Source organism: Diabrotica virgifera, chromosome 2 (assembly GCF_917563875.1).
Source record: "Diabrotica virgifera virgifera chromosome 2, PGI_DIABVI_V3a".
In the NCBI taxonomy this organism is placed as follows: Eukaryota; Metazoa; Arthropoda; class Insecta; order Coleoptera; family Chrysomelidae; genus Diabrotica; species Diabrotica virgifera.
The window spans coordinates 17,077,515-17,103,406 of NC_065444.1; the positions used below are offsets into that span (position 1 = coordinate 17,077,515).

At 32.0% G+C, this 25,892-nt stretch overlaps 2 protein-coding genes across 2 annotated transcripts in view; one reads left to right on the forward strand and one right to left on the reverse strand.

The window, feature by feature from the left end:
• Positions 1–8,912, reverse strand: part of LOC126879459 (PHD finger protein 20) — a 54,013-nt gene extending 45,101 nt beyond the window's left edge. The window contains exon 1 of the mRNA XM_050642477.1: positions 8,876–8,912. Within this exon, the coding sequence (XP_050498434.1) occupies positions 8,876–8,897 (22 nt within the window). The 5' untranslated portion in view covers positions 8,898–8,912. The remainder of the gene's footprint in view (positions 1–8,875) is intronic.
• LOC126879463 (m7GpppN-mRNA hydrolase) lies at positions 1,200–25,288 on the forward strand. The gene is made up of 5 exons (XM_050642483.1): positions 1,200–1,425; positions 6,218–6,377; positions 13,460–13,764; positions 18,573–18,851; positions 22,012–25,288. Exons 1-5 carry the CDS (start codon positions 1,349–1,351, stop codon positions 22,199–22,201), a joined length of 1,011 nt encoding a protein of 336 aa, XP_050498440.1. The 5' UTR covers positions 1,200–1,348; the 3' UTR covers positions 22,202–25,288.
• The last annotated feature ends 604 nt before the right edge of the window (positions 25,289–25,892 follow it).

Consider the following 25,892-nt stretch of genomic DNA (forward strand, 5'->3'; position numbering starts at 1 on the left):
GATTGGCAAAAAATAAATGAAAATATACAAGAAGAGTAATTGAATGAATGAAAATGAAATTTTATACATAATATTTAAATTAGAGATGGACATTGTAATACATAAATTTTAGATGTATCTCCTCATATGATTGGTTGATATAGGACTATGACAATTGACAGAATATTAATGTTTTTTGTTCTGTGATTTCTACGAAATTTTTTCTGTTCTGTTCTTCTGTTCCAGTTCCAGTTCCAGTTCTCATCATAACACAACAAAATCACAGATCACCTACCTCCTCTAGATGTTTCACGATAACGCTTTGGTTAAATATGAAAAACAGCGCTCCATGCCGCTTGTATCGGAACTAATGCAAGCGGGAATTTCAAAATGTAATTTTGGTGGGAAGAAAATGTTAGGTTAAAATATTTGTATAGTTGAAAAAAAAATAATTTGGTTTTAAAATATGCAAATTATTTTTAATTTCAAATATACAAAATACCATTTGGGAAAAAATAAGACATGACAACGTATTTTTATTTATTTATTTGATACCAGCAAAACCACTTTGTATATACTTTTTTATAAATCGTATCTTTACAAATGAAATTATTAATAGTTATCTTCCAAATTGAGTTCCAAATACTTCTACAAAAGGGTATCTCAAATTATTGAAACATGTGTGCATCTCTACTTGTTGAAGGACTTTCAACTAAAACAAAAAATTAATATAATTGATTTGATAATAACCATATTCATTTCACGTAAAATAATTTTTATTAATTATATATTTTCAGTAAGGGTTACTTACTTGGTGTTACATTCGTTAGCTTCCCTACACCACTAACTGTGTTACTTGTTCTCTAATAACAAATACTTGTTGAACTCGCCATGCAAATGTAAGCTAGGAATTTGATCTTCCTAGGGATCTTCAAATCACATTCGTTTTGTTTCAAAAACTGTATTTGAATCCATTTTATCTAAATCAGGATATTTTATTATTGCTAACAATCAGATAAACATTTACTGACATGACATAAAGATAAAGGATAAAGACATACTGACAATGATGACAATGACAATTGACAAATTATAATGACACTCAGACTCAGTGATATAGAAGAAATCTTCACTCCAGGTGCATGGCGACATCTCAAAAAACGTATCATTATTAAAAATGACATTTAGTTTAGTATGACCTTGAGATACCTGCGTGAAACATCTAAAGAGAGTTAAGTGATCTGTGAACAAAATGTATAACGTTTATAAAGAAAGAGAAACGCAAAAGCCTTTTTTCATGTATTTCACGTAATATTTTGTGTTTATTTTGATATATTGTGAATGATTTTAACATTGTGATACTAAAATAATGGGTGAAACAGAAAACGTCGAAACTAGAACCGTAAAACATTCAATTCCAATTGATATTCTCAATGACCTCTTAACGTAAGTTACAACTTTTTTATATAAAAAAACTGCGAATTACCAAGTATTTAAGAGTTTTCGGGATATTAGTATGTATTGTAAAAGAATTTAGCAGTAATGCCCTGTAAAACATTTTCTATTACTAATATAACATAATTAGAAACATCTTGCAGCAAATGAAATCTCTTCTATTTATAGAACCAGTTTACTTATTATGGTAGGTCAGTCTATTTAGAACTTGTTTTGAATATTTTTTCCTATAACCATAAAAATAGCTCTGATTTTTAGTTTTCTGTTTATCTTAAATTCTCTAAATACTTTTTAGCCTACATGAACTTGTCATAATATCCAGGAATATGCGTGATAATATACAGGGTGTAACAAAAAGGTATGCCATAAATTAAATCACATTCTGGGACCAAAAATAGTTTGATTACACCTAACTTACCTTAGTACAAATGTGCATATAAAAAAAGTTACAACTTTGAAGTTACAAAATGAAAATCAATTTTTTTCAATTTATTGAAAACTGTTTAGATTTTCTATTGAAAATGAACATGTGGCATTCTTATGACAAGAACATTTTTAAAAAAATAGCAGTGAAATTTGTGCACCGCATAAAAATTTTATGGGGGTTTGTTCCCTTAAACCCCCCAAATTTTTGTGTATACCTATTTCAATTAAATTATTATTGTGATACCATTAGTTCACAATGTTTTTAAAAATTTTCTGGTCCCTTAGTACTTTTTCGATAAGCCAGTTTTTATCGAGATACTTTGAACATTTTACGACCTATGTATTTGTAAATGGTGAAGTAAGATTATAGAATATTATTTTCATAATGTAACCATATAGACGCCAAGTGTCTATAAAATAATCTTAACCGTTTACAAAATATGTGGTGGATTTTAGAAATGTTCAAAATATTTGGAGAAAAACTGGCTTATTGAAAAAGTACTAAGAGGCAAAAACATTTTAAAAACATTGTATTTAACTAATGGTACCACAATAATAATTTAATTGGAAAGTACACAAAAAGAACACCGCACACATTTTATGGCAAATGTAATGTCACTCAAACGAAATAAAATTTACATGAATGGATTGGTCTTGAAATTTGTATTTTTTTAGATTTTCACATTTTATTTGGGTCTGTATTTTGAATAATAAGAGCGTAAATTAATAAAAATACATTGGACAAACACATCAGTATATATAGAAGGGTTGTTGCACACTCACATAGTGTACAAACCAACAAAGTAAACACTACAGCCTTAGCCAAACATTCGATAGAAAATAACCATGCTTTTGATTTTGAAAATGCACAGATTTAGAAAAAGGACAAAACTATAACAAAAGATGTATATTGGAGATGATTCATATAAAGAATGATCAAAATTGTATAAATAACAAAACAGAAATCAAGGATCTCTCCAATATATTCTTCTTCTTCAGCCTCCAGTAATCCAACTTTGGATATAGACCTCCCCCAATTCAATCCAGTATTTTCTATTTTGCGCCACTTGTTTCCTGTTGTGTCCTCCAAACTTCTTTATGTCATCAGCCTATCTCATTTCATTTCATCTCATTCCATTTCCAATGGGCTCAATATATATTGTAATTTAATAAATTGATTAAGATTTTATTTTTATAAATGTACCATTGGTAAATATTTTGAGTATGTGAATTCTGCCATATGTTTTCAAGAGTCAAGCTCGCATTCCACAACAAAACGCCAATCCAACAAGTTCAATGTAAATTTTATTGCTCTGTTTATTATGTAATGTTTATTGTCATTAATTAAAGTGCTTATTGAAAATGACAAGTAGCCGAAACGTTTAAGCCATAACAAATTGTTTTTATTTATTCAGACTGACAAACCCAGGAATTAAAAACATTCTAGATAAAAATAAATTTAAAATCGAATGGAAATGTACATGTGTCAAAGAGAGAAAAAAGATTTTGTAATTCGCTTATTCCATAAATATTTCTGAGAGATTAAGGCAGAAGCTTACTCTTATCTTATCTTATTATTGATAATAAAGTAGGTATAATTTGGTCAGTTGTACTGCCTCTAATCGGCTTAAGCTAATGGCGAGTGTGAGTAGGCTGTTTTCAATAGCCGCTAGACTAATATTATTTATGAATGACAGTTTTATGAACTTCAAAAATGCGATTTCGATAAACTTTAATTACTATTAACGCCCTTATTAACAAAAATTCAGAGTTGGCGCAATGGTATGAAATGATTAAAATTTCAAGACCAATCTATTTATGTAAATTTTATTTCATTTGAGTGACATTATATTTTCTATAAGATGTGTGCAGTGTCCTTTGGGAGGGTAAGGGAACAAAACCCCCATAAAATTATTATGGGGTGCACAAATTTCACTGTTATTTTTTTAAGATGTTCCAGCCATAAGAATGTCAGATGTCGATTTTCAATATCAAATCTATAACAGTTGTCAATATTTGGAAAAAATCAATTTTCATTTTGTATCTTCAAAGGGCTGTATCTTTTTTTTATGTGCATATTGTACTAAGGTAAGGTTCAATCGAACTATTTTTGGTCCCAGAATATGTGATTTAATTTATGACCTGACTTTTTGTTACAACCTGTATTATATTCAAAAATATTTTGAAATTATTTTGAATAATATTTAATTCTAATATATTTTTTACACTTCTTATTAAAATATAAAAGTTTCTAATTTAAATAGGTCTTTGTCCATGTGTAAAATTAATATTTTGCAACATACTGCAATTAAATATATAAGACTTTGAAGTATACATAAAAATCATTATCAGCTATTATTAATATTAATTGTTATCTATAAATAAGCTAATAAAAATGTTACACCAATGTTTATCATAATTATTGTTGCTATTAAAGTTATTATACTTATATTGACTAAAAAAATGTTATCAGTTATTAATATATAACTTAATTGTTATTTATGACTACAGACATGTTCTTTATAGAAGAGTAAAAATACACTGGGCGTTAGAGGAAACAGGCCACCCACAAAATTTAGCAAATTTTATATCTTTTATACATTTCTTTTAACACGTTCGCTACCAAGGGGTGCTTAAGATTTGTCCTTATAGACAGACCATCTATGTATTTAAATTGCTGGTATGTGCAGTACAATCCCCGGCTTAAAGGTAAGACCCTGGTCTATGCAAAAAATCTATGTGGCTCATATATGAGTCGCTTGGTAGCAAATATGTTAAGTTCTGTTCTTCTTCTTCTTTACGTGCCATCTCCGAGACGAAGGTTGGCAATCATCATTGCTATTCTCACTTTTGATACTATAGCCCGAAAGAGTTCAGTTGAGCTGCATCCAAACCATTCTCTGAGATTTCTCAGCCAGGACATTTTTCTCCTACCTATGCTGCGCCTTCCTTGAATCTTTCCCTGCATAATTAATTTTAGGAGTTCATTTCTGTCACCACGTGTTATATGACCCAAGTAGGTATTGACGTTTTCTTATTTTGATGGAATCCAGTATCTCCCTGCTGTTCTGTATTCTCCTTAGTACTTCCTCATTGGTTATTCTGTCTGTCCAGGAGATTCTCAGCATTCTTCGATACATCCACATCTCAAATGCTTCCAATCTATTGAGGCATTGTTTATTGAGAGTCCGTGTCTCCACACCATACAAAAGAACAGAAAATACATAACATTTTAGTACTTGCTTTCTAAGATTTAGGCTGAGGTCTCTACTACATAATATTTGTTTCATATTAGTGCCTTTTCTAGCCTTTTCTATTCTAATTCAGATTTCTTTGGTATAATCGTTTGTTTCATTATAATTCTGAACTCGTTCTATCGTTTTATTATTTACGTGTAGATTTATGTTTCTAATATTTTTCTTTGATATAACCATGAATTTAGTTTTATTTATGTTTAGTGACAGACCAAATTCTTCAGTAGTTGCAACAACCTTATCTAAAATTCTTTGTAGTTCTGTTATATTAATTAAATTAAATGATATATCACATGTACTGAGAAGATAGACTAAGCCTGTAGAGTAAACAAATTCTCAAAACCTATTAAACCATAAATCTTTCATAAATCATTATTTACTAATCAACTAAGCATCGCAATATTGATTGTTTTGGGAACTGTATGAACTATTGTAGTATTTTAAGGGATTTCTGAGATATTTTACTATTTTCCTGACATCCTTACAGTGTATTTCTTAATAACGATGGAAAAATATCAAAAGCCTGTTCAGATTCTTACATTGCTGGAAAATGGAGCAAGCCAAATGGATGTAGAAAGACAATTGAATGTTAGTCATTCAACTATGCAGAGAACAATGATTTCTTAAAACTGGATTTCATCAACAGCGATCCTGTAGAGGTGTCAAAAGGAAGACAACAGTCAAAGAAGTATTGCTGCATTGCAAAGCCATATTCAGCAAGCCCAAGGACCAGTAATCAGCATTTCTACTTTCTACTGTTCAACAAAGGTTATGACTACGAGAATAGGGTTTGACAGCTTGCAATCCAGCAACAGGGCCATTACTTTCTGCTACTCACAATAAATTGCAAATAACTCAAAAAGGAAAAATTACTAAGAAAGCAAAAGTATTTTTATTTTGATAAGATACCTAAACAAATTATATTTCTATGCAATTCAGCCAATTTTTTCTTTATAAGTGATTTGTTGAATTAAATAAAAAAGGTTTGGTGTAGTAGGAATGCAAAAAAAATTAATCAGTTTATGCTCCTATTGTACTTAGTATCTCTGTAGTTTCGTGTCTATATCATGCATTTTTAATTTTTGTACTTACACTTCTTACAGGAGGTTTATAATATGTGTGCCAGAATCTGCCAAACAGAATTTAATAAGGATTTGTTTTCAAATCGAATTGGCTCATTGGTTCTATTTGGACTTCTACGTTGGAAATGATAGCCGGTTGAAGGCTTGTAGCATTTATGAATTTGCCGCCCATGTATTTCAGGTTAGTTCAGTTTTTCAAATTTAATTTTCAATGAATTTGCTGATCACTGTACAATTCTTATAATACGAGATCCCACTGCAAAATCATTACATTCATAACTTAGTTAATTAAAATATCATTTTTATATAAATTTAATAGGAGAATACATACATTGATAACAGGTTGCCGGTCAAAAAGTGTCCCCAAATTTAAATTAATAGTAATTCATTTTTGAAATAAAAAGTTCGTTCATGAAGATGCAAGGTTTCTTATATTAAATTAAACCTTTTTTATAATTCGATGATATAATAGTTCAGAGAAATAAGAAAAAAAAATCCTGTTGGTGACACAACCCCCTCCAGGCCGAAATCAAATTTTTTGAGTAGTATGGACCTCTATAATAATAACCTATATGTTTCCTGCAGCCGATTTTGATGATATACATAGTTATAAACAAATGAAAACCAACAAACTGTAAATTTTCGCTTTTTTCGTCTATTACCAAAAAGTTAAGCGTTTTAAACAAATTTGAGAGTAAGAATCTCATAAATCGTACAAAAAACTTCAATATGGCGTTCGCTGATATGTCTATCCTTATTGGTTGCTTAGAAAATTGCAAAATAAATCATAAATTTTGAGTTCTTATAAATATTCATTCTTATTACACGGAATGCTGATACTTCTGGTGCTTAAATCATACCCTAAATTTCAGAGCAATTAGTCAAATACAGTATAATTCCTTTTAACCGGCTTCGCATTAACCGGTCGACGGATTAACCGGCCTGTTTACAACAGCCGAACGCCAAGAAATTCCTCTTTTCGTTATCGGCAAGTCTGCTAAACCACGGGCACTCAAAAACTTGAATTCATCTTCTCTTCCGATCTATTATAAGTCATAAAAATCAGCGTGGATTAATTCAGACTTGTTTAAAGAGTGGTTTAATTTAGAGTTTGTTCCAAAAGTTAAAAAACATTTAAAAAGTGTAAACTTGCCTATCAAAACAGTTCTAGTGGTAGACAATGCTTTAACCCATCCTCATGACTGCGATGTAGATGACATAGAATTAGTTTTTCTTCCTCCTAATGTGACAAGCTTAGTGCAGCCGATGGCGATGGACCAAGGAGTGATCGAAAGCTTAAAGAGACGATACAGGCGTAAACTTGTTTCTGAAATTTTGCAACATTCGGAGAGTGAAGACAAAGGTCTTTTAGAAGTCATCAAAAATATCAATATCAAGGACGTTATCTATATGTTAGCTACAGCATTTAAAGAAATGCCGTCTTCAACGTTTGTTAAATCTTGGAGAAAACTTTGGCCAGATGTTGAGAATCTAGTTGTGATCTCGAATATTGCAGGGACTGAAGAAGAAGAAAACAAATCCACTCTACAAGACCTTTAAAAGTTATTGAGTAACGAAGCATTACAGCCAGAAGATGTGGAAAATTGGATGATAAACTATGATGATCAGCTTGAATTTGAATTTTTGAATGATGACGAAATCATAGATGTAGCAACCAAAGAACCAGAGGAATATGATGAGAGTAGTGACGTTGAAGAAGAGGAAACGGTTTCTCACGAAGAATCCAAAAATGCAATAGAAATTGCATTAAAATATATTGAGCAGCAACATGAGTCAACAGCATTAGACGTTTTGGTGATGTCAGAGAAAATGGAGGGATGTCGCATACAGAAATTCACTGAAGGTTAAAAAGCAGTAGAAAATTACAGACTTTTTAAAAAATAATTACTTTTTAAACTTGTACATATTTGTTGATGTATGTATGTAGCACATTAACGTATGTAAATACATATGAGATATGTACATAAATATGTAAAAAATACTTCTTAATTTTTTTATATGTATGCAAGTAAAGTACACTTCGGATTAACCGGCCAAAACGGCAACCGGCCAGGTATGAAGTCCCGAGGTGACCGGTTAAGAGGAATTGTACTGTAGTTTAAAACACTATAAGTCAGAAAATGATAAAATTAAAGTAATACTTTGGATAGTTTATAAAAGAAGATGATTAACAATATTAATTTAATTAAAAAAAAAAGAATGTGTGTGTACTATGTACGCACGTAAGAAGATATTCTTCTATTATATAATAGGTAATTTAAACGAAGTAAATATACTTAAAAAGGTTATTTGTATTTTATTTAAAAATCAAACTAACTTTCTTATCTACCACTTTTAAACAAATTTTATTAAAACAACCAAAAATAAAAAAAATATGAATCGCCCGGGAATTGAACCAGCAACCTTCCAATCTCAGTGCTAACGCATTTCTAACTACTCCATCGAGGCACTAAAAATAAATATGTAAGTTTCGGATATAATTACACAACACGGCGACATATAGTGTAAAAATGTTATGCTTACATAATATTTTATTAATCCAAAAACACAATAAGAATTATAATAAATAATACATTTCCTAAAACCACTAATATATTCTTTTAATGACTTATTTGCACGGTTACAGATACATACATATACCTCGTCCAATTTACTTACCGTTGCACGTCATCCGCGCCATAGCCTGTGACACGATACCAACACGAAATATCTAGGCGGTAGGTGTGTTCCCCTTTAGAATCATTTTGATTCTAAAAACGAACACACCCACCGCCTAAATATTTCGTGTTGGTATCGTGTCACAGGCTATGGCGCGGATGACGTGCAACGGTAAGTAAATTGGACGAGGTATACCTATCTTGAAAGATTAGCAATGAACTACATACTGTCAGTGTGCGCAGGCGCGCGGTAAATGTACAATTTTACCCTCAATCGATTCGTCGCTAAAGAAGAATATCTTCAAAAATGACAAAAAATAATTCTAAATATTGCAAAATTATTTTGCAAGAACATCTGAATTAAAAAGGGGGGGGAGCTAACTTCGTCCCTAATTATTGTCCTAGGACAATTGTTTTTCTTTCTAAATGTTTATAAAAATTCATTCTAAATATGAAAAAATAATTTTTCTACAGGTAACGGTTAAAAACTTATGCTAATCGTTTCTAAGTAAGCAAAAAATCGAAATGTTTTTGCAAAATAATTTTACACTGTTTAAAATTACTTTTTGTCATTCTCATTTAATTAAGTTAATAGTATAAATGTTCTTCTTTCATAAACTCTCCGAAGTATTACTGTAATCTCATAATTTTCTATAGTGTTGCAAAAAAAATGAATTTGGGATAAATAAATTAAATAACTTTTAAAATATTTGACCAATTGCTTTGAAATTTAAAATATAATTTAAGCACAAGAAGTCTCAGCATTCCGTGTAATAAGAAGGTTCTAACTTAATTTTTACATAACGCACCTTGAAAACAAAAGTGACATTATTCCAAAATTTAGATATTTCAGTATGACCGTTTAAAGTTTTTCAAACAGGTCTGTAATGGATTTTGAACTAAAATAACCGAATTAAATACTATAATTAATGTTATTCAACAATTTGATTAAAGTACAGTTAGTTTCTACCGAAGAAGGCAAGTTAATAATGTAACTAATACTTTAGAAAAAAATATTTAAAAAAAAATCCTTATAGTACCACTTTTGTTTTACATAAGAGTTCTGATTATGAGAATAAAAAGTAAAGTTAATATTTACCTTAATGATAAAAAAGAGAAAAATAAAACGAAATTGTGTCATATTAAAAAGAAAAATCGTTTATTTGGTAAAAGTAAACAAACTATTAATAATACTTAATGAAACTTAACATTTTAAATTTGCGTGAAAACCGGCACTAAAGAAAAAATGTCACTTTTTTACGTACAACGACGTGCTTCTCCCTCAACAATCCGCCGGAAACCGACACTAAACCGATACAGTGCCACTTTTTAAATTACCATTTTGACAAAACCCCTAAAAGTCAAAAGTGACACTAGCGACTTCTAGGAGAAACTATGCGAGCTATTAGAACAGGAGTCTCTGCAATAGGAGCGTTTAGTCAAAAGTAATGCAGATGTCGCTATAACTAAAAATTGATGTTTTCAGTATAGTGCCACTTTTGTTTTCAAGGTGCGATAAGTTATAAACATTTATAAAATCTCAAAATTTATGACTTATTGTGCAATTTTCTAAGCAAAAAATAAGGATAGGCATATTCAACGAACACCATATTAAAAGTTTTTATACGATTTATGAGTTTCTTACTCTCAAATTTGTTTAAAGTGCTTAACTTTTTGGTAATAGACGAAAAAAGAGATAATTTACCGTTTTTTGATCTTCATTTGTTTATAACTATGTATATCATCAAAATCGGCTGCAGGAAACATATAGGTTATTACTATAGATGTCCATACTTCTCAAAAAATTTGGTTTTGGCCTGGAGGGGATGTGTCACGAGAAAAATCTTATTTCTCTGGACTATAAGGTTGCCTGTAAAAAAATGACCACCATTTAGGGTTGCCAGCTCTTAAAAACACAAGTTATCAGAGATTAAATAAACGAGAGTTAGTGCGCAAAGCCATTGGTTTGACTAGATGTTTGCTTTAACAACTCTCATTCGCCATCAAACCTTGTCAAACCAGTGGCGTTGTATGTGAAGCTCTTTTTAATTTTATCTCTGATACCTCGTGTTTTTAAAAGCTGGCAACCTTAATTTGTGGCCATTTTTTTACGGGCAACCTTATACCATCGTATTAGAAAATAATTAGCCTTAATCCTTCCTATCATGACATATGGATGTCAAATCTGAATAGAATAGAATAGAATAGAATAATTTTTATTTGCATAAAATTTTTACATATTTGAGCAAATAACGTCAGTAAATGTAAAAGTAAAAAGAAAAGAGATTGTATAAATCTAAAGTACATAGAACAATTTTTATCATAGTTAAAATTAAAATTAAAAATAAAAATTTAGACATTAAATGTTACAAAAACAAAAAACAACTAATACTCCAGGTATTCCACCACAGTATATGGTTCTACAATGACCAGATATTTAAATAACTCTCTTTTAAATCTTCCAAATTGAATGTCTTGTTTTAACGCTGATGGTAACTTGTTGTGGAATTTGATACAGGCATATAGTGGACTTCGTTCTGTTAGAGTAAGCCTGTGTCTAGGGATAGTTAGGTTTAGAGCTCTTGTGTGATGGGTATGATTGGAGATGTAATGGTTAAATAATAAAGGGTTCTTAAAAAGAAATTTTAAACATTCATAAATGTAGATGGCTGGAAAAGTAAGTATATTTAGTAGTTTAAATTTCCCCCTGCATGAGTCTTTGATTTTCATCCCAAGAATAATCCGTATTACTTTTTTCTGAATGATAAGAAGCTCTGATGTTGCCACTGCACCTCCCCAGAACATGATTCCATAACGTAGTTGAGAATAAAAGTTAGCATAATAAACAGTAAGAAGAGTATCCTGCTGTAAGTACTCTTTAAGCACTCTTATTGAGTAGCATGCAGAGTTCAGTTTTTTACATAACTGCAATAGGTGTACATCCCACTGCAGGTATTGGTCAATGTAGATACCCAGGAATTTGACCGAGTTGGATGTTTCTATGTGGTCTGATTGAATATTTACCATATTCGTGATCAGACCTCGAGACTGAATGGTTCTAAAATAGATGAAGACAGTCTTGTCACAGTTCAACAATAATTTATTCCCAGCGAACCATCTCTCTGCCCTCTCCAGATTTTCACCTGTTTTCAAGAGCAACTCTTCAACAGTTTTGGCCCAAATCAGATAATTTGAGTCATCTGCGAAATTAATAAGGCTAGATGATTCATCTGTTGCAGATTCAGCAAGATCATTGATGTATACAAGAAATAAAAAAGGTCCAAGAACACTTCCCTGGGGTATCCCCAACTCGAGATTCAGTGCTTCTGAGAGTGTTCTCTCACCATTAGTTTCCAGACAAACTCTCTGTGACCTTCCTGTGATAAATGACTCTATCCAACGTAAAGCTGGGCCTCGTATTCCATACTTTTCAAGTTTGATCAGCAGTATTTGATGATCTAAACTGTCAAATGCTTTTGGACCCAAATCTGGACCCTAACGAAAGCAAATATGAATAAACTAGCCACAACAGAAAGAGCAATGTAAGGTATATGGCTGTCAGATAAAAAGATGAACGACTAGGTAAGATCAAAAACAAAAGTCGAGGACATAACAACAAAAGTTGCCAAACTTAAATGGAGCTTTGCAGGCCACACTGCTAGAGAAAAAGACCAACGTTGGAATACAACACTCGAGACTTAACGAAAGTAAACGACCGAGAGGAAGACCACAGATGAGGTGGGTTGATGATATTAAAAGAGTAGCCAGAACAAATTCGAAATATGTTGCTCAGGATAAAGACCCATGAAAGGAGTTCGCAGAGGCCTATGTCCAAACCTGGACGATAGAAGGCTAAGAAGAAGATTTGCAGTCAATTCTTGACTGGCAACCTGTTATCAATGTATTCTCCTGTTCTTAAATTTATATAAAATTGTGATGTAAGTTAACTAACTTAAGAACTTTGTTGCATAAATTCATATCACCTTATTTGTAGGGTGCTCCGTAAAAGGAGTACTTATAAGTCAAAAATGGTCAAAATATTATTTGTGCAGAAAAAGACTATAAAGGATTATACCTTTACCTTCGTATCAATAGAACAAGTCAATAAAATATGGTAATATAAAATACATTCATTTCTGTCTTGTCATCGTTCGGAGGTCTCTATCCATTTCATTGTCACTTGCCGTCATACTTTCAACATGTAAACAAGTCAAATCCACAGCTCAGATGTTACCTGGGGCAGATTAGCTAAATATTTTGAAACATCCTAGCTTAATGTAGCATTTTAAACCAATGTTTCCTTGACGGACAACTTTTACTGGGATTTTAAATATACCTTTTATACAGGATTTTACTGTTTTTTGTATTATATGGTATACAGCCAACTACAGGAAAACTTTTTCCTTGTGGATTTTTTATAAAATACATTAAATTATTAGGCCGTAGATAAAATTGGTAGTAGATATGCCAATTAATTATCGTTTTTGGATTCTCTTGAAAAGTTGACTACATTGACTTATACTTCTTTTACCGAGCACCCTAGATGTAATATGACCTCATAATTAATAAGTTTTATTTAACACAGCACATCCCTCACCTCAAACCAGAGAGCCATAAACTCAATGAGATTATGGAAAAATGGAAGGAGTACAAACAAAGTGTACCTACCTATGGGGCCATAATGCTTTCTGAAAATTTATCTCATGTTCTTCTCGTCCAAAGCTACTGGGCGAAATCTTCCTGGAGTTTCCCGAAAGGTAAAGTAAATGAAGAAGAAGATCCTGCTCATTGCGCTGTCAGGGAGGTGCTGGAGGAAACCGGTTTTGATATTAGCAAGTATATAGATCCTGATGATTACATCCAGTCTACAATTAATGATCAGTTGGTCAGGTATGACAACCATAATAAGAGTATTATTAATTAGGCGAGGCAATAAAGCACTGAACCTCCAAAAAAAAAACGACAAGGAAGATAAGCGAAATGAATTTCGACTCAATTCAAGCTTTCTGCTTAACCCAGGTATAACATACCAAAAGGCACCGCCAGGAAAACATTCCACTTTGCGGTTCAGAGAGCCCATATGAAACGAGTCTTTGTACTCTATGCAGAGTATGGCATTAACAAAATAAGAAAATCTACGGTTTCGTTTTGATTAAAATCTGTCTTCCTCCATCCCCCGATAGTACTATTTCTAGGTCTACCTGTTGTCAAGGAGGCTCTAAGGAGGGCTTCCCGTTAGAGGGCGTTCTATCCATACTGCGATATAAATTATTTTAATTTATATCGACAATCTACGGTCGGAATGGTAAAAATCTGTCTTCCTTAGAGCCTCCTTGACAACAGGTAGACCTAGAAATAGTACTATCGGGGGATGGAGGAAGACAGATTTTAATCAAAACGAAACCGTAGATTTTCTTATTTTGTTAATGCCATACTCTGCATAGAGTACAAAGACTCGTTTCATATGGGCTCTATGAACCGCAAAGTGGAATGTTAGAATAGAATAGAATAGAAATATGCTTTATTGCCATGAAAAATTTTACAATTTTATCGACAAAGCTTATAAATAGTAAAAAAAAAACAAAACAGTAACAATCCAATTTACTAAAATTACATAAATCGTCAATAAGTTAAAAAGTTGAATGTTTTCCTGGCGGTGCCTTTTCGTATGTTATACCTGGGTTAAGCAGAAAGCTTGAATTGAGTCGAAATTCATTTCGCTTATTCCCCGTTAGAGGGCGTTCTATCCATACTGCGATATAATTTATTTTAATTTATATCGACAATCTACGGTCGGAATGGTAAAAATCTGTCTTAGAGCCTCCTTGACAACAGGTAGACCTAGAAATAGTACTATCGGGGGATGGAGGAAGACAGATTTTAATCAAAACGAAACCGTAGATTTTCTTATTTTGACAAGGAGGATCTTAATAATTCTTTTTGCATTCGATTCGTGAATGCGCCAGAAAACTTTGTGACCCCTAGCCATGAGATAATATTGAAAAACTGCATACAAAAAATAAAACAGACAACTGCAGACAATAAAAAAATTCAGAACTCATCAATTATCAGCGGAAATGAGTTAAATTTTCTTACTCGGGGTTTTTTTGGGGTCGCTGAAAACGAATATGACGTCGTAAGTGATCTCCGGAGTACCTGGTGCCCAGGGTACCTACTGTTTACCTCGTCTTCTGGAGTTTCGGCAAATTCATTAGAAAATTAGTCAAAAATCATTACTTGGGGGGTTATTGGGGCCGCTGACGACAAATATGACATCCAAAGTAATCTCCGGAGTATCTGGTGCCCAGGGTACCTACTGTTTACCTCGTTTTCTGGAGTTTTGGATAATTTTGATACATAATAAGTGAAAACTTGATATTTGGGTGTTTTTGTGCTCACTGAGAACGTATTTAATATCGAAAAGGATCTTCTGAGCAACCTCTACGTCATAGAGTTTCATTTCATATTTTTAAGAAATAACAATTTTTTTTAATTTGGCGCTTAAAATTCTGTTGGTAGCATTGATGAATCTTTATAAAATCGATGGTACCACTGCGTATGAAAAGAAGGAGAGATAGAGAAAGTAAAAAATACGATCTCCCACTTAAAATATATCCGTGACTTAGTGCTAAAAGGGCCAATGTCAATATTTTACTTTTTTGTACAGCTTTATTTAAAATTTAATATTGACAAAACAAAACGCAAAAAATTGACATTAGCCATTCTAACACCAAGGCATAGTATGCGGCTAAATACAGTATACTTCCTACTGCAGATGCCTTCATCCAACATTTAAAAAGGATTTGCTTCCAAGTCCAAAGTTGGATGTATGGAGAACGTGAAGACAGTTTGGATCCAATACAGTGGGGATGGGAATTAATGGATAAATCGTTAATTCCCATAAAAATGACTCAAATGCCTGGTCCACTCGGTGTAATGAATTTGATATTCTGTAGTTGCAAGACGGACTGCGGAAATTCATGTGGGGCAGGAAGCATGGCCTTAAATGCTCCGTTGCTTGTAAAAATTGTGCAGGAGTAAATTTTACTAATACAGATAGTCTAATAAATCCATTGGAAAGCGAAGAAGAAGAAGAAAATCATGAAATATAAACATCTATATATCCATCCATTTAATTTTATTTTTTTTTAAATAAAGGTGTTTTTATAATACAAAATCAAAGAATTCACATTAAAACCAACTGCAATCTATATTACTTACCTTGAAGACCATTAACATTCAGAAATTTACTTTCAGTGAATCCAATAACTTCCAAGTTTGTAGGTTTGGCTGATTGTATAACGAAAATTCCCGAAGTTGACGTAAAAAGTAGGTATCCTAGGCACCAGGTACTCTGGAGATAATTTTCAATGTCATCTTCTTTTTCAGCGAGCCCATAAACCCCCAAGTAATGATTTTTGACTAATTTTTTAATGAATTTGCCGAAAACTCCAGAAGCAGAGGTAAACAGTAGGTTCCCTGAGCACCAGATACTCCGGAGATCACTTCATATTCGTTTTCAGCGACCCCAAAAACCCCTTAAGTAATGATTTTTGATCGACCCCAAAAACCCCCAAATAATGATTTTTTAATGAATTTGCCGGAAACTCTAGTGCGGCCGATATGTGAAACAATTGCACATTTAATGATACAAGCATATAATTTGGACCACATATACTACACGTATAAAGGTTTAAATTTAGATATGAGGCCATTTCAGATTTTGCCTTTTACAAAAATGGTGGACATTCAAAATGGGGGCTATACATATGTGTTTAATAGTACCATAACTTTTGAACGAAAAGTCCGATTTCAACCAAATTTGGTATATATATGTTCTTTTTTGATGGGTAAGACCAAGGTCTTGAACCGGAAGAATCGATTTACCAGAAGTTGTTTTTTACTGATTTTTATGTAAAAACGCGTTGTTTTTTTACCAATTCTTTCACCCTGTATATATTAATTTTTCAAAAAGTTAATACCGGCGTTGAAAAGGGCGTAAAAATATTTTTTAGGAAATATTTTGAACTCTTTAGTTATGTTAATTGCCAATTAATAAATGCATAACGTATTTTCACATGTACCTATTCACCCATGTGCGGCAGATTCGTGCAAATAATATAAGAAATATTGTACATTTAATGGTAAAATCATATAATTTGGACCACACACACTACACACACAAAGATTCAAATTTGGATATGAGGCCATCTCAGATTCTGTTTTTTTTTTACAAAAATGGCGGACATTCAAAATGAATCTCCCGCACATAGGTAATAGGTACATGTGAAGATACGTTATGCATTTATTTAATGGTAATTAACATAATTTTACACTCTTTTCAATGGCGGTATTACCTTTTTGAAAAATTAATATATACAGGGCGAAAAAATTGAAAAAAAAAAACCAACATATTTTTACATAAAAAACAGTAAAACTTCTGGTAAGCCGATTCTTCCGGTTCAAGACCTCTCGATCTTATCCATAAAAAAAAGAACCTGGATGCCAAATTTGGCTGAAATCGGACTTTTCGTTCAAAAGTTATCGTGCTATTAGTCACATATGTATAGCCACCATTTTGAATGCTCGCCATTTTTGTAAAAGGCAAAATCTGAGATGGCCTCATATCTAAATTTGAACTTTTGTATGTATAGTATATGTGGTCCAAATTCTATGCTTCTACTATTAAATTCACAATAATTCTTATAATATTTGCACGCATCTGCCACACATAGGTAAAAGTTCAAAATATTTCCTAAATCATATTCTTACGCTCTTTTCAATGGTGGTATGACAATTTTGAAAAAATAATATATACAGGGTGAAAAAATTGAAAATAAATTATTTACATAATATAAAATAGTTTTACATAAAAAACCAGGAATAACACAACTTCTGGTAAACCGATTCTTCCAGTTCACGGCAATAATCTTGTAAATCACAAAAAGAACCTATGTACCAAATTTGGTTGAAGTCAGACTTTTCATTCAAAAGATATCGTGCTATTAGTCAGATAGGTATAGTCGCCCATTTTGAATGACCGCCATTTTTGTAAAAGGCAAAATCTGAGATGGCCTCATATATATGTTTGAACCTTTATATGTGCAGTATATGTGGACCAAATTATATGCTTGTATCATTAAATGTGCAATTCTTATAATATTTGTACGAATCTGCCGCACTACTCCAGAAGACGAGGTGAACAGTAGGTACTCTGGACACCAGGTACTCCGAGATCACTTCCAACGTCATATTCGTTTTCAGCGACCCCAAAACCCCCGAGTAACAAAATTGAACTCATTTTCGCCGATAATTGATGAGTTCTGAATTTTTTTTATTGTCTGTTTGATATGCACTTTAAGAAGGCATTTTTTGTATGCAGTTTCTCAATATTATCTCATAGCTAGGGGTCACAAAGTTTCCTGGCGCATTCATGAATCGAATGCAAAAAGAATTATTAAGATCCGTCTTGTCGTTTTTTTTTTCGGAGGTAAGGCCGATTTTAGTGCTTTATTGCTTCGCCTAAATATTGATTATAATAATTTAACTCCTTCACATACACGACTGCATGTGCAGACACTTAAAAAGGGAAATGACTGTCTGCATATGAAGACGTGCCCATAAATGTGTTAAGTCTTATTCAGCATACAATTATAATTAGCTACAAATCATATTATACAATTCAGAAACTTCTTTAGGTTATATATAGTCAAGAACATCCCTATGGCAACGAAATTCAGTCCAAAAACAAGATGCGAGATAAAAGCATGCTCGTGGTTTCCTGTCACAGACTTACCGATGAGCAAAAAGGATGCCACACCTAAGACCAAAATGGGAGTGAATGCTAACGCCTTTTTCATGGTGTTACCTTTCGTGAAAAGACTGAAGCAAATTTGTAACGGAAGTACAATTCAACCGAGGCATCGGCACAAATCAGCCAGTTTTTGTGAGAGCGATGTGGTACATCCGAGGCATAGGTAAGATAATTATTTTAATACAATATATGTACAGGGTTATTCACTATAGTTTGACCACCCTGTAAACTGCTTTATTTACAGAATTAGAAAAAAATGTAAAATACAAAAGTTATTCGATTTTTAAATTATGATTTTTTGACATATATATCCTGTTAGTGACGTCATCCATTTGGGCGTGATGACGTAATCGACTATTTTTTTAAATGAGAATAGGGGTCGAGTGCTAGCTCATTCAGTCGTGCTGAAAGGTTATTCAATTCTCTATTCAATAATATAAATATTAACATGATTAATTATACAGGGTGTCCAAAAAAATTTTTTTAATTAAATTAATTGACACAAAAAGAAGAATGTATGTAATTTATTTAATTCAAAATACATTCTATTTCTGTCAGAAAACAGAAATAAATGTTTATTGAACAAATAAACATTACTTTTCACTTAAATTCAATGTTCAATCTGCCACCCATATGCCTCTTGGCAGTTTGAACATTGAATTTAAGCAAAAATCAATGTTTATTTGTGCAATAAACTTTTATTTCTGTTTTCTAACAGCAGTAAAATGTATTTTAAATTAAATAAATTACGTACATTCTTCTTTTTGTGTCAATTAATTTAATTAAAAAAAAACATTTTTGTACACCCTGTATAAATAATTATCTTAATGTTTATATTACTGAATAGAGAATTGAATTACCTTTCAAATGAGCTAGCAAACGACCCCTATTCTCATTTAAAAAATAGTCGATTACGTCATCACGCCCAGATAGGTGACGTCACTAGTATTTTATATACGTCAAAAAATCATATTTCAAAAATCGAATAACTTTTGTATTTTACATTTTTTTCTAATTCTGTAAATAAAGGAGTTTACAGGGGGGTCAAAATATAGTGAATATCCCTGTACATATATTCTTTTTCTCCCTGGTCCTCTCTTTCCAAATATGTACCTAAAGAATTAGTTGCAACAAGTCATATATCTGTTAATTTCTCATAACAAGGTCAATATATTCTAATTAACGCTCTTTGATTGTGTTAGTAATCTCGCATTCCTTGCTCATTCTACGTAGGACTTCAACATTAGTCATACGATCCACCCATGAAATTCTTAACATTCATCTGTAACACCACATCTCAAAGGCCTCGACTTTTCTTAGAAACTTCAGAAAGTGTCTCAACAGCGACTTTAACCAGCAGTTAAATATTGTTGTTATCCATTTTATTCCCTGTTCATCTATGGGTTTTAGGAATTCTGTACAAAATTTGTGCAGAATCAAAATCCTACAACTTTATCATCTTAAGTTTTTTTAATAGCATATGGGACTTCTTCAATAGTAATCGAGGGTCCTGTTTTTCATTCCGTGTTTTCAATGGTACCTATTCTGGCTTTTATCAAAAGTTACTTCCAGATATTTTTTCCAAGTGCCTAGTTTTTCTTCCACACTTAATAGTGGTTTTCCATGGTTATCTACCGAACACTCAACTCTTTTAGACTTGTATAATAGCCCAATCAGGGAACACAAAATTTTACGAAAACCTCCAAAAAAATAAAGGAAGGATGAAAATTTGGGAATAGCTAGTTGAAATAATTGTCTATTATTATATATAAGAAAAAGTTTACAATTCTACATCCCCTCCATTTTACAAAAATTGGGAAATACGGGGTGAAAAATATTTTCTCAGGAGTGAAAAAATATACGTTCAAAATAGGCCAGGAATTTGATAAAATGACTAATTCTAAGCAACTTTTGTTCTATAGAGTTTTTTCACTAAGTCAATACTTTTTGAGTTATTTGCGAGTGAATATGTTTATTTTTAACAAAAAAAAACATGTTTTTGGACGGTTATTCGCAGATAACTCAAAAAGTAAGTATTCTAGCGAAAAAATATTCTTGGCAAACTTCGATTTGCAATTTGATGAAGAAGAACCTACTTTTCATTAGCTACATCTCTGCTTCTACTGGGTCTACATACCTCAAGCATTTTTCATACCATTTTTTTCAGTTTTTTATAAGCTATATTTTTGCTAAGAATATTTTTTTCGCTGAAATACTTACTTTTGAGTTATTTCCGAAAAACCGACCAAAAACATGTTTTTTTCTGTTAAAAATGAACATACTCACTTGCAAATAACTCGAAAAGTATTGACTTAAGGAAAAAACTCTACAGAACAAAAGTTGGAGAAAGTTTTACAAAAATGGAGGGGATGTAGAATTGTAAACTTTTTCTTATATAATAATAGACAATTTCAACTACCTATTCCCAAATTTTCATCCTTCCTTTATTTTTTTGGGGTCAGATTGTTCTTTGATCGGGCTATAAGCTTGCAGCTTCTTTAACTTTTTTGTGCATACCTATTGAATGACTCATGTTTATAGCTGTATTTCCGCACATTGTTATCTTATGCCTGGTTGCACCAACAAATCCTAGGCTCCAGCTTAGCCCAGCTCAGCCTATAGATAGGGCCGCTTTAAGTTTCACTTATGTTGCCTATTAATTTTCAATCGTTTTAACTGAGACGGAGTTTAAGATGCAAACCATGTGGCAATACATTGTGGCAAGCTTAATCTAAGCAAAATTGATCTAAGACTCAATGGTGGAACGCGTATGTTTACTAAGCTGAGCTTAAGGTACGTCTAAGCTTAAGATATGTTAGCGCAACCAGGCATTAATGGTGTATCGCAGATGTTTCGTAAGCTGAGCTTAAGTAAGGCAAGTTTTAAGCTTAAGATCTGTTGGTACTATGCCTGGTTGCACCAACAGATCTTAAGCTTAAGACATGCTCAGCTTATGAAACATACGTGTTGAGCCATTGAGCTTTAAATCAATGTTCAGCTTGCCACAGTGGATTGGCACCTGGATTGCTTAGATAAGAATCCAAAATTATTGTGCAACGTAAGTGACACTTGAGGCGGTTCTATCTATAAGATGAACTGGACTAAGCTGGAGCTTAAGATTTGTTGGTGCAACCAAGCATTAGGCATTACTCGTGTATCCGTAGCTATTCTCATTGGTTTTTTCACCTCTTTATCTATCCTTTTGTATGTCGTGTCCTGATCTTTGAACTTTCGCCTCTCCTCCATCCTGTCTAAAATCTTGTCTGTCATCCACGATTTTTTCCTTTCGAATTAGAAATAAATGGTGGAATTTTATGTTGCAGGACCAAATCAATGCATAAGGCAGACACCGACGATGTAAGGCATATCAAAAAACGTCAAGAGAAAAAACAACAGCACCATTTGAAAAGACAGTTGTTCACCGATGACGACAATTTCGAAACTCAGTTCTGTGCTCCCTCGTGGCTCAATTTTAAATTTGACAAAATTGCCATCATGGAATGCATGCCATAACCGGTTCATTTAATTATCATTATCATTGTTTAAAAAAGAATAGTTCGTCAACGCAATGAATAAATTTGTTTGATTCTAATTGAGAGAGTCACCAGATGTCACTACCATTTCTGTCAGGGTTATAATGGCACGCGTAACTATGATAAATCCAAAATGCGTAGACACCAAGTTGGATACAATCCTATTCGTAACACACCAACTCGGGCAGACACGAATTGAGGACCAAAATGAAATTTTAAGTAAGGGTTTACTTTTATTTATACCTGAACAAATCGCACGAATTGAGGACCAAGACTTCTGATAATGAAATCATTATACTCAGGTATAAAATATTATTAAAAGTACGAATCCCAATACTGCCGTCCTAAGAAAGAAGGCAGTATCTCCACAAATGTAAGTTTCGAGATAATGCAGATTTTAATAAACGGGGCTGTGCCACCATGAAAATATTTATGGATTTCAGAATTGTTTAACTGCGTTGTAGTTCTTTTTCATATCATTAGATAAGTTTATTTTTTTATAAGATATTTTTATAAATTTTAATGAAAATGGCGGTTACTGCTTTTAAACAAGGTATGTTATTACACATTTGCTTAAAAGTAGTAAAAGTACTCAAGCAGTTGCTAGATTAAAAAACAGTATCTCCATTTTTTTCTGTAGATAGGAGATACTGCCTTCTTGCTTAGGACGGCAGAATAATCGTAGATATTTATTGCCTATTTAAGAAACAATATTTTAAACATAAAAGCGTTACACATATTTACATTTAAAGTTTTGTTATTTCCTGACCGTAAATTATTAAATAGAAACTTTTTAATTCCTGGGTTTTCGGTCTGATAAAAATAAAACACTTTGTTATGGCTTAAACGTTTCGGCTAACTGCCATTTTCAATAAGCACTTTAATGAATAATTATAAACATTACATAAAACAAAACAAAAGACTAAAATTTACATTGCACTTGTTGGCTTGGCGTTTTGTTGTGGAATGCGAGCTTGACTCTTGAAACCATATGGCAGAATTCAAAATTGACGTCCATTAAGGACCGTATTTAAAATATTTGCCAAATTGTACATTTATAAAAATTAAATCAATTTATTAAATTATGATATACATTGGAGAGATCCTTGATGTCAGTTTTATTATTTATGCAATTTTGGTCTTACATGAATCATCTCCAATATACATCTTTTGTTGTAGTTTTGTTCTTTTTCTAAAATTTGTACATTTTCAAAATCAAAAGTATGGTTATTGTCTATGGAATGCTTGGCTAATGCTGTAGTGTTTACTTTGTTGGTTTGTACACTATGTTTGTGTGCAACCATCCTTCTATGTATATATTGATGTGTTTGCCCAATGTATGTCGAATTGCAGTCTTTACAATTTACTTTATAAACAACATCTGACTGCTGGTCCTTAGTAACATTAGTATTTACATTTAATATTTATACTTTATGAAAACATGATGCAAATTTTTCAAAATCTATTCGTCTCAACAAACCGTTATTATATTCCGACATTTTAGAAGTTAACATGTTTAATCTTCGCCTAACAATTTTGTTCTTACATTTAAAAGGCTCCTTAACGCTTTGAATACGAATGTAAGTATCTGTTTGAAAATTGTTCAAAACGTTTGCAAATAAATACAATGAAGGGTGCATCGAATAGAAATTTGAATTAAATCGAGAGTGAAAGGACTCGCATGCATTTGTAAAATTTTCTGTAATTACAGCTGCTTCAGCCCAAAGTGTTGGTGGAAATAAAGAATTTTTCACCAACATAATTGTCTATTAAATAGTCCGCAAAATCTACCGCAGCTTTATGCAGATGATTTGCATGATTGATTCAATATAAACTAAATCTAAAATAATATTTTGTTATTAAATATTTACTTACTCATTACAATCTCGTTAAAGAATCGGACCCTCATTCATCCTAATTACAGTCGGAAAAATGAAAGAATACCCATGAACGATCACATCAATCACTTATTTTGTATTTGCTGTTTTTTTTTTCTATAACAAACGTTTGTTATTTATAGAAAGAGACAGCAAATACAAAATAAGTGATTGATGTGATCGTTCATGGGTATTCTTTCATTTTTCCGACTGTACCTACCTTAATTTACGGTCCGTAATTCGGTGCACTTATTTGGCTGTTCAGGTAGCGGTTCTCAATTCGAGAACACCGACCAACTCGCATACATATTAAGAAAAATAAATATATGGAAGAATATATTTAGAAATTGAATTAATGATGGCATGCTACTATACGGTATACATAATAATAACACGACATCATTAATTCAATGTCTAAATATATTCTTCCATATATTTATTTTTCTTACCTACCTTAATTTACAGTCCGTAATTCGGTGCACTTATTTTGACTGTTCAGGTAGCGGTCCTCAATTCGAGAACACCGACCAACTCGCATACATATTAAGAAAAATAAATAAAGAATATATTTAGAAATTGAATTAATGATGGCATGCTACTATACAGTATACATAATAATAACATGACATTATTAATTCAATTTCTAAATATATTCTTCCATATATTTATTTTTCTTAATATGTATGCGAGTTGGGGTGTTATGAATAGGATCGTACCTAACTTGATGTCTATGTATTTTGGATTTATTGTAGTTACGCGTGGCGTTGCGACTCTGTCACAGGTGGTGACATCTGGTGCCTGTGTCAATTAAAATCAAACAAATTTATTCCTTGCGTTGACCAACTATTCTTTTTTAAACAATGTCATTATGTTGTTGCTAATAGATGGTCCACCCGAGAAAAAATACGATTTTTGTTTCTAAATTTGAGGATTTTTTAATTTTTGACGGGGTCTTTTTGCGGGGTTGATCATCTATTAAACTTGGATAAGGAAACTAATATTGTCTAAAGAAACTTTCCCTCCAAGAAATATGTGTTAAATTTGCAACAAATGATTTTTTTCAGTGATATTTATTTTTTCATATTGCACCAATCAAATTGCGTGGTGTAGATTTTATGTTTATTTTTTCAAAGTTTATTCAAATACAATAAATACGTAGAGAACATGTCCAATAGATATATGTATCTAGATTTTTCTGTTTTTATTAATTTTGTTGATGCAAACAATATGTATGGATCTTCAGTGTAATAGTGTTTATATGATTTTTTTTGCTATGTACACTGTATCACCAGCTGCAACTTATAGTAAATTGGGTCCGGGATCTAAATCAAAATTCATACAATTAAAAGACAAAGTTTTAAGCCAAAATGAAAATCTGTGATTTTTAAATTTATTAAAACCGATTGTCGCAATAAAATTATTGCTTACAAGAATAGTGGTAACTTTATTAATACTAATACTGCAACTTATATCAAATTTATGTCAAAATGCATGACATAATGATCCAACTTTTTCTTCTCTTTAGAGAATTATTAACACACTGCGTACCGCATTGCTTATACACTCACCGGTACAAAAAACGGGCGCCCCAAAAAATGGATCATTTTTAATGACTTGTATTTAATAAACCTAATATCGGATTAAAGTAATTTTTTAATATGTTATAGCCATATTCTTTATCAATATTGCTGTAATAATATTGTTGCTAGACAGGTACATTGTCATTGTATACAGGGTGTACGAATCAAACTGTTTTTTTTTTCTCAAACGTTGGAACACCCTGTGGAATGTTCT

Coding starts and splice junctions, on each gene's coding strand:
- LOC126879463 (XM_050642483.1), top strand. CDS start 1,349: ATGGGTGAAACAGAAAACGTCGAAACTAGAACCGTAAAACATTCAATT. Junction 1,426..6,217: donor ATTCTCAATGACCTCTTAAC/GTAAGTTACAAC, acceptor CACTTCTTACAG/GAGGTTTATAATATGTGTGC. Junction 18,852..22,011: donor GTGGTACATCCGAGGCATAG/GTAAGATAATTA, acceptor TTTATGTTGCAG/GACCAAATCAATGCATAAGG.